This window comes from Zingiber officinale, chromosome 5B, assembly GCF_018446385.1.
Source record: "Zingiber officinale cultivar Zhangliang chromosome 5B, Zo_v1.1, whole genome shotgun sequence".
In the NCBI taxonomy this organism is placed as follows: Eukaryota; Viridiplantae; Streptophyta; class Magnoliopsida; order Zingiberales; family Zingiberaceae; genus Zingiber; species Zingiber officinale.
The window spans coordinates 128,517,316-128,526,909 of record NC_055995.1 but is presented as its reverse complement, the minus strand read 5'-3'; the positions used below and the strand labels follow the sequence as shown (position 1 = coordinate 128,526,909).

The 9,594-nt window shown below is 35.5% G+C and overlaps 1 protein-coding gene and 1 pseudogene across 1 annotated transcript; both read right to left on the bottom strand.

Moving 5' to 3' along the window:
• Positions 1-1,470: 1,470 nt before the first annotated feature.
• On the bottom strand, positions 1,471-3,855 carry LOC121985956 (annotated as a pseudogene).
• Positions 3,856-7,154: 3,299 nt separating this feature from the next.
• LOC121985955 lies at positions 7,155-9,235 on the bottom strand. Its single transcript, XM_042539699.1, has 2 exons — positions 8,657-9,235; positions 7,155-7,486 (listed from the first exon to the last, which is right to left on the bottom strand). The coding sequence occupies exons 1-2, from the start codon at positions 8,961-8,963 to the stop codon at positions 7,395-7,397; spliced, it is 399 nt and encodes a 132-aa protein (XP_042395633.1). The 5' UTR covers positions 8,964-9,235; the 3' UTR covers positions 7,155-7,394.
• Between the last annotated feature and the right edge of the window lie 359 nt (positions 9,236-9,594).

Here is a 9,594-nt window from a genome sequence, read left to right as displayed (position 1 = left end):
AACAAAAACTATAGCGCAACTGTAGAGATCACGAGAAGCATACCTCCGTCGATGTCTGGACTCCCCCTTTATATAGGGTTCCTATAGCATGTGTGCATACTTCTTAAAGTGGGCACGTAATCCCAAACTTTCTTTGAAGAGACATGTCAATAAAGTGTCCTTGACAGTAGAAGCTTCTGCCGTATGATTCTCTGTTTGACCACGCCGTCCGTCGGCGGCACTCACTCCCAAAAGGATGTTAAAGGATATCCTGCTGTCTGTTCCTCGTCCGAACGGAATAGTCGCTCGGCTGGAAGTTTCCTGTCCATGTGTCGTCCATTCTCGGGGCGGCTGAAGTATCCGTTGTTTAGCTGATGAATCTTCTTCTTGGCCGAGCGGGGTAGTCGCTCGGTCCATACTTCCATTGTCTGGTTGCGGCACGTGTATCTTGACCGAGCGGGATAGCCGCTCGGCTGTAGTAGTGTTGTCCACGTGTAGTCTGCTCGGTTATGACTCTATTCCGCTGATCTGGGTATTGATGTAAGGCCGAGCAGGGTAGTCGTTCGGCCTGCTTCCGCAGATACTTATGTTTCTTCCTGTCTTGAGTGTCTTAGCTTAGCTAGTGCCCGAGCTAGTGATGATATTGGATCGGGTTTTTCATATCTCAGTGGGGCGAACCACTTGCTTGCTCGGCCTGTGATAGGGACATTGACCGTCTTAACTTTGACCTTCATTGTTACGAAGACCTTTTCTAAGATGGACCCCTCCTTACCACCGTATCAGAAAGATAAAAAAATCCTTAATATTGGTAAAATTTAATTTCATAAAATGGGCATTCTTTTTAGTCATTTGGACACATTACACCAAATATGACTTTCCGCAGGGTGCAAATATGCTATCCGCAGCGCACATTGCACGCTGCATAACTGCAAGCTGTTAAAAGTCATAAAACAACGACAGCGCACATCGCGCGCTGCGGTTAAAAACATTCGCAGCGCACACCATGTGCTGCAGTTAACAACATTTGCAGTGCACATTGTGCACTGTTGTTAACAACATTCGCAGCGCGCGATGCACGCTGCAGTTAAAATATCATACAATTATCACTAATATTTATTTAAAATATATAATTTAAATTTAAAATTTAAAAATTATCATAATTTATTGATCACTTAAAATAGAAATAAAAAATTATAAAATACAATAAAAATGTGAATACATAACTTTTATTCATCTAATAATAATTTTACAAAGCTCACAAATTTCTCCAAGTCAAGTACAAAAATCATGAATTTCTAACAATCAAAGATTTCACTGTCAACAATGTTCCAACACTGCTTTAATCTAATATGCATCCAAGTATTCCACTTGCCACAAGTGTTTGTGCCGTTTTCAAGACTTCTATCTTAGCCTTCATCTCTCAGCTTCATATTTATGATCTGATGTCGAGAGACTATGACCAACCTCAATGTCCTCATCTTTATCTTTATCTCTAGCTTTGCTACCCCCATCTCCATCACGAACTGTGCTCATTCTTTTGAGTGTTATCTTTTGAAGTATTTCTATTTTCAAGCTCCTCTATCTTTTCTAGTTCTTCTAGTCTTGCCATAATTCGAGCATATTCTTCATCTTCACCAAGCTTTTGCAGATTTTCTACCTTGTAGGTGTGTAAAGAATCTGAAACAGTTAGATTGAAAATTAGAGGGAAGCACCTTGTCTTTCACCCAAACTAATAATATATCATGCCTTGCAAATGTGAATATTTACAATATGTATTTACACAACAAATTAAAGTAAGTTGGAATCTCAAAAGTAGTTGCACAAAGAGAACATAGAAGTTGCTAACTATACTAAAAAAACATACATTACAATATGTGATTCCATTTCAAATAGACCAATATGGCATCTCACAAGAACAATAAGTATATCTTGAAAAATGTTCTAAATCAAAATGTAACAACTAATTATGTGATTCCATTTCAAGCAGAGAATGATAATGTAGCTTACTATGGACCAAAACCTAACAAGAATACTTGAACCAAAACCTAATCATCCCAAGTCTAGATTCATACAACAGAAGGTTAGACCTGCAACTACCATATGCAGCTACATTAGTAAGTCTAGTAGTTATTCCTATGCCTAAGTTGTACTACAGAAGTTGCTAGAAAAGTATAATATATTTCTGGATTTGAAGAATAAGCAAAGTGACTGAACAACATGAAAGAATTCTTTTTCAGTGTAAATCACATACTACACGAAATGTTCACAAAACTTAACTTTGCTGACTAGTCACTTGATGTCGCCGACTATCGCTAAAGTATCTTCATCAACAGAATGCTTCAAGTGTTTGATCGCTTTGTCCACTTGCAAACAGAGGTCATTCTCATATGTCCTATTTCATTAGGCTAAAAGAGGGGAAAAAAATTCTATCACCATTTTCAGACAATGAAAATTTTGATATTTTTTTATGAAAAAAAAGTGTTTCATGGGTGAGCAGCAGTTTGAGAACTTCTCTGTTTCAGTTTATTCTGACAATTAAGACGATGAGAGAGATCGTTTGAACAAAGACTCCAATGATCAATCCCCACCATATTCCTTGAGCCACAGCAGCATCAAAACAATTGTTTAATATTTTTCCTAAATCAAAACAGATCAAAAGAGTAATTTAAATCTTAGTTTTCACTTACAGTAGTAGCTAAACTACTTGAATCTAAAAACAATGCCGATGGGAAGTCCAATCAGGTAATAAGCACCCACATTTACATAAGCCACTATGGCTTGCCACCCACTTCCAATAGCAATTCCTACATCATCCATCCTCGTGAACACTTGAAGCTAGTCGTCCATTAAAAAAATAATTATAGAATTTTAGATCAATGTTGTACTAGACAGAATTGACAAACCTCCATTCAATAAAATGGAGATGGAAAGTAGAGGAGTTAGATTAATGATTGCTGGTGTAGAGCTTGCGCAAGAGCGTGTGCAGTATGAGGACCAACACACTGATGATCAAGCTAAGGATCAAGTTGGTCGTCACCATAACAAGGACTGCAAACTTAGCGACTCGAGGATGAGCAGCCCCCAACTCATTCCCTATCCTCACACTTCAACAAACAACCTCTGGTTATTAGTGAATGATTCATGGAGATTGATGCAAGTGCAGTAGTCATCAAACCTTGCGGCATTGCTCAAGCCGAGCATGATCATGAAGTCCCAATTCCACTAATTTGCACTGGAATCGATCACACTGTCAGTAAGAAATTTAGATAGGAATTGATAAGCTGTGTGGTCATTGATTACCAGATAGATATGACATTGAGTGAGATTTCTGGATTTAGGAGGTAGCCTGTGATCAGCACGAAACCTTGGATGTGCCAAATCTCCAAGCTATGATGAATGTGAGTTTGAGCGAGGGGGAAGAGGAAGAGAGGGGGAGAAAGTTGGAGGGTTGACTTACACGAGCATGATGGTTGATGAAACAGTGAGTTCGAAAAAGAGCCAGATGTCGGTGAAGACCTTAATAGAGAGGTCAGTCCAGGTGGCCCTGCAGGAAGGGATGAGGATGATGTAGAGCCAAGTGGAGAGGACGAGCACCCACCAAGGGATGCTGAGAGTGATGGAGGCGCCGAGGAGGCCGAAGTCAAGGACAAAGACGGCAAGCTAGGAGATGAGGATATGGAAGAGGAGGACGGCGACGACGATGACGGCCATGGGGTTGATGATGTTTTGAGCCTATAGGAATTGTTGCATTGGGTAATAAAGGGTGAAGGAGATGAGCTGAGGCAGGAGGCCGCGGGAGTAGATCCGGCCCACCTTCACGACCGCATCCGACTGGCCGTTGGCGTTGAGGAAGGAGCCAGAGAACAATGAGTTCGATCACCCAATCCCTCTCCCTGTCCCTTCCCATGGAACCCTAATTTGACCCCGATCGCGCCGGCTGCCTTCTCCGCCACGGCTCCGTCAAAATCGAAATCCTCCCCATTCTTTGGCACCTCCTCCTCGTTCTCATCTTCGAGGGTAGTGTGAAGGTCGCCTTAGCGTTAGGGACGAAGGAGGCGAAGGGCAGAGAGGAAGACGAAGTCGAAGTCACGCAGGGCAGTGGCGTGCATAGGGTTTTGGGTAGAGGCAAAGGCGCGAAGGGATGGGCGGCGGCATAGGAAGGGTTTCACGGATTAATTCTGGTGTGGTACATTGGGTTACAAAAGCACTACATTTTTTCTAATTTTTAACAGTGCATTTTGCACACACTGTTAATATTTATATTTTAAAAAATGTGTTGTTAATATTAAATATTAACAATGTATTTTACACGCCATAAAAAAAATTTATTAACAGTATATATTTTTCTACACGTTGCAGTTTATAAAAAAATAATATTATCCGCAGCGCACTTAATTGAGCGCGCCATAAAAATTATCATTAACGACATGCCCTAACCATGCGTTGTTAATAACGTGCTATGGAAAGTCATATTTGTTGTAGTGAACTATTAACAGCGCGCTCCGCATGCCGTTAATATTAAGTTTTAACAGCACACTCTGCATGCCGTAGAAAAGTTTATTGACAGCGTACTTTTTCTACACGCTGTCGTTTGTATAAATATTATACTATTCGCAGCGCACATAATTGTGCACGCTGTAAAAACGATTATTAACGGCGTGCTTTAATTGTACGCCGTTGATGATGTGCTGCGGAAAATCACTTTTGTTGTAGTGCAAAGTAAAACCGTAGATGAAATACTTAAACCCATATATAGTATTGCATCGATATAATTTAGATTTATAGTATAATTGCAAAATAGTTGTGTAATACTATATATCTTGAATCATTTGGCTAGTACAAGAGCATTTCTAAGCCCCTAAGAATGGATATTTGTAGTTATTTTGACATGTCTAGATACATCTATAGCCTTTGAGTGAGAAATTTGTAAAGGACTGTGATTATATATTAGCCAAACAATATCCTAAATTTAAATCACACGAGAACTATTTGTAGAGCTAACTCTCGTCTAAAGGAAATTTATAAGATCTTTTAGTTATGGTCGACTTGTTTGCATGCATCTCCCATACTTATTCTTCGCTTTGTCATTATGTTTAGCAAAACTCTAGGTAATAGAACACGTTGATCATCAACTTTTGACCCTCAAAAATGTTTACTCCAACAAGAATAATTCGTTGCTATGGTTGGTAGAAGTATCAACAAAATCATAAAAATATTTGTAGTCCATATTTCTATATCTTGTAGTAGCAAATGCATGTATGGGAGCATAGAAAGATCATTAATAGATTAAAGACCAAATAGTCACATCGGTATCTTATATGAGATTTTAATGGCATGAGTCGAGCTTCAAAAATAAAGGACTCCTTTACAATACCTTACTACTATTTTAACTATAAAAATCATCCACACTTTAAAATATGGTCATCCTTTTAACGTGTGATAAAAACTTGTTAGCGATCCTACAAAATGTATACTAACATGAATATTTCAAAATATAAAAAAAATAAATGTTACCAATAATCATTTAATACAGTAAGTTTTGCTTCCATTTTAACTAAAAAGGACAATGCATGCATATTACTATTATATTTTAGTGAGCCTATAACATGTAAAGTAAAATATGAAATTAAATAACATTTAATATTAGAAAATATAATTAATAAAAAAGATTAATATTAGTCATAATCATTTAAATGGATCATGTCTTGCTGTTTTGGTGATAAAAATATCAATTAAGTTTATATAATTAAAATATTTAACTATTTTCTTTTTAATAGATAATATCATCTATCCATTTAACCTTTCTTGTAACATGATTAATCGAAAATATATCTTAATCAACTTCAACTAGGAAAAATTCCTTTTTGCAAATGCCATTGTACCATATAGTCAAGGTAATATGAATATTTGGATAACATTATCTATATTTTCAGATAATTTAAAACATCTAATGTTTTTTTTCTTCCACTGGTAAAGACTATTTCAAGATTGATAACTCATATACAAATCATTTCCATCAATATATGACTTGTCATTATATCTCAAAGTTTTTTTTTTTTTGAGATTTTTATAAGATTTCATTATGCTATTATCATTTATAAATGTCAATCTCTCTTAATTGAACAAACATCCAAATGTTTTTTTATACTTCTAAAATTGTTCAAATCGAATTTTTAGTGAAGATGTAACTTGATCCATTAAGAAGAGAAATAGTTAACTCTATTGTTTCTTTCTTCTTCACTGATTGCATTACATCTTTACTATTATTTTCATTAAATTATTTCTCTTTTTGAATAATACGTTTTCTTTGAATGTAGCTTCAATCTCTATTTCTTTCATCATTTGCTTCGCTTCTATCATGGCTTTATCAAATACACACTCTTTATATTCTTCAAAAATAAGAATAAGGTCTTTTAATTGTTTAATTGCAACATTAATGTTTAATAAAGCAATCGACTAATAGTGATGAATAGTTGATTAATAAGTAAAAATTAGTCCCGACATGAAAATGGTAAGTGAAGGATTTCAAGAAGATTTTTGAAGTCGATTCTCAGAGGTTTTTGAGGAGTTATTGTTATATTTACAGACCTCAAGAGGCAAATCAACGTGATCAACGAGCAAAGCCAACTTCTTTTGTATACATTTAATTAGTTCGATTTCTTATGATTTCATTTGTGCATTTATATTTGCTTTGTATTATTTGTAAGAACAGATATGGTAAGAAGTTTCTCTACCTCTTTGGATGTCTCATAAGGAGAAGGCATGGTAAGAGTATCACTAGGACTAGACCGTGGAGTAAAAATTGAGGGTTCTAAGTCACAAAAAATCCAGGTATGGTGCTTGTATTTTTTCACTACAAGAAAAAAGTTAATAGACAACGCTTTAAAAGCGTTGTTTTTGTGGTTGAAAAAACGTTGTTAAAAGTACTATTGTTAAAAGTCTACTAAAGACAACACTTTAAAAATATTGTCGTTTGTAGCAAAGACAATGCTTTTGCAATGTTTTAAAAACGTTGTTGTTTTTTGCAAAGACAACGCATAAAAAACGTTGTCTTTTTTAGCAAAGACAACAGTTTCACAACGCATAAAAAAACATTATCTTTTTTAGCAAAAGATAGGTTTTAAACTATTGTCTTTTAATATCAAAGATAAATAAAAGATAAATGAAAACGAATCTACTTCAATGAATAACATATTATTAAATAATCAACCAAGATAAATATACAAATTATCATCCTTACACTTCTATAAAAACATAATTACTCGAATACAAAAAATTTTAATTAGGAGACACTCAAAACTACTTCTATTGACTACATTTTATTGCATGAACTTAAAGGATCTTGATAGATGCTACTTATCCTCTTGACTTGAATGTTCTTTACTCATTGGCTTTAACATCTTCTCGCTTAAATCTCAAAGCCTTCTTGATAATTCTTCGTCGAAGTACTTCCCAGTCACACCCCTGAGGTTCGGATGCAGTGCCACATAGCATGTAATTGCTGCTCCTGTAATATTACAGAACAAACATATCAATAAGATTGCAAAAAAAAATGAATGATAGCATAGCTTATGAAGAACAGTTAATCATAATCGTCATGGGTTGGCAATGATTATTGATAGATTAAGCCTAATTATCACTTGTCTGCATTCGAGTGTCTCATACTTTTGGTATCTTCAAAATCTGAAAGATAAAATACAATTATCAACAAGACAAAACAAAACATTGCCAACCAAATTGTAAATTAGCATGATTCATTCACTTTTAGATAAGGCCAATAAAAGCACAAGATACTTAATTACCCATTAGCAATATCTTTCACACCAGATCATGTGGGCACAATTAATGTAATATGACAAATGTGATACAGCAAGTTTGAAAAAAACTATAACTATTAAATCAGTTGGTCCTCACCAATATACATAGACTTGGATAACAACCCGTATGCTTGGATTACAAGTTGATTGTAAAATCATGAGTTTAAGATTTGATATGAAACATTGATACTAGTTGAAATAATTTAATAACGTATGTTTCACTATAAGTTTAAAGAATGAGGTAATTAACAACTAAAAATCTTATTAAGCAAAACTATAGACAATTAAGAGGTCATGTGTCAATCATCGTTTATGAAATAATGTATGTTCATTGTAAGTTTAATAATGTATGACCATTGTAAACTTAAAGAATTAAGCACTCAACAACTAAGATTCTAATAAACAAAAAGACAAGATGACCTGATGTAAGATCGGTCATCCTCATGAAATAATGCATGTACTGAGAAGTATGACAATGAGTGTTAATCCTTAGACAAGATGCTTTTGGTAAATTGAGGTTCAATAAACAAATAAGAACAACTAAGTGAATGTACTTTAAATGAAACCTAACAATTAACTACGATGATGATAAATGGATGATATGAAACAAACCAAGTTGTAGCAACATTATCTAATTAACAAACATAACCAACCTACAATTCAACACAAATGATATTGCAAGCAATTAAACTAAAACATTGCAAAATTGAATGAATCTAATGTAACAAGCATTTCTTCAAACACTTAACATGCAAGAAACAAAAGAGGCAAAATGTATGCAATCAAAAGAGGAAATGACAACTCCATTACAATTCAAGACTTAAAAGTAAAGAACCAACAAGTCATACAAGGAATCGAACCAATGTTATCCGGATCTTGAAGGTTATTGTTGGAAGCTTCAGATGGAACTGATCTGAGGAGCTTGGAAGGCTTGAACGGAGAGATGGTTGTTGTTCGATTCTTGGAAGAAGAGCTACAGATAAAGAGCTGATCAGAGAGGGATTGCGAGTGTGATCCGGATGGAGTGGGTTGAGCTGTGCTCGTGACGAAGAAGTTGTGTGGGATGGCTGGATGAAGCTTCTCCGACAAGAGATCTGTCGACGAAGAGGCTATGGATTGATGAAGCCGGTTGTAGCACTTCTCCCGATTGGGAGAAATTTGCAGCATGAAGAGATGATGGCTCCTGAATTCGGAAGTTGGATTTTAGGTTCAGCGGGAGAGGGATTCAACAGAATATCGTTAGACGGAGAGGAGTTCAGAGGAGAGGTTCGCGAAGAGGGTTCGTCAAAGAGGGGTTGGACGGAGAGGGCATAAGATGAGATGAGGAGACTAGTATGCACGCGTGATAGGGGTTCGGTAGGAGAGATTTGGGAGGAGAAGACTATGCGTGAGAGGGGTTCGGTAGGAGAGATTCGGGAGAAATGTGGGTGCCAAAGTGAAACTTAGGTCTTTTCTACTCCTTAGTTGCATCTAACGGTTCAAATCATCCCAGATTTAAATGAAGGCTTGAGAATAGACAACATATTTTAAAAATCGTTGTCGTAGACATTAAAAAAATACTAATAGATTTTTAAAAAATATTATGTTTGACCCATAACAATCACTAATAGACAACGATTTTTAAAAAAACGTTGTCTATTAGTAAAAAAATAAAGAAATAGACAACACTTTTCACTAAAAGCGTTGTTAAAAAAAAGATAATGTTTTTTAAAAAAAAAACGTTGTCTTTTAAATATTGTAAAATCTTAATTTTCTTGTAGTGTTTATTCTCGTATTTGTATCTTTCTGTTGCAGGTTT

What these genes read in the sequence shown, in the direction of transcription:
- LOC121985955 (XM_042539699.1), bottom strand. Translation starts at nt 8,963, where the DNA reads ATGCTGCAAATTTCTCCCAATCGGGAGAAGTGCTACAACCGGCTTCAT. An exon ending in TCAAGATCCGGATAACATTG is followed by an intron (nt 7,487 to 8,656) that starts GTTCGATTCCTT and finishes GTAATATTACAG; the next exon opens with GAGCAGCAATTACATGCTAT.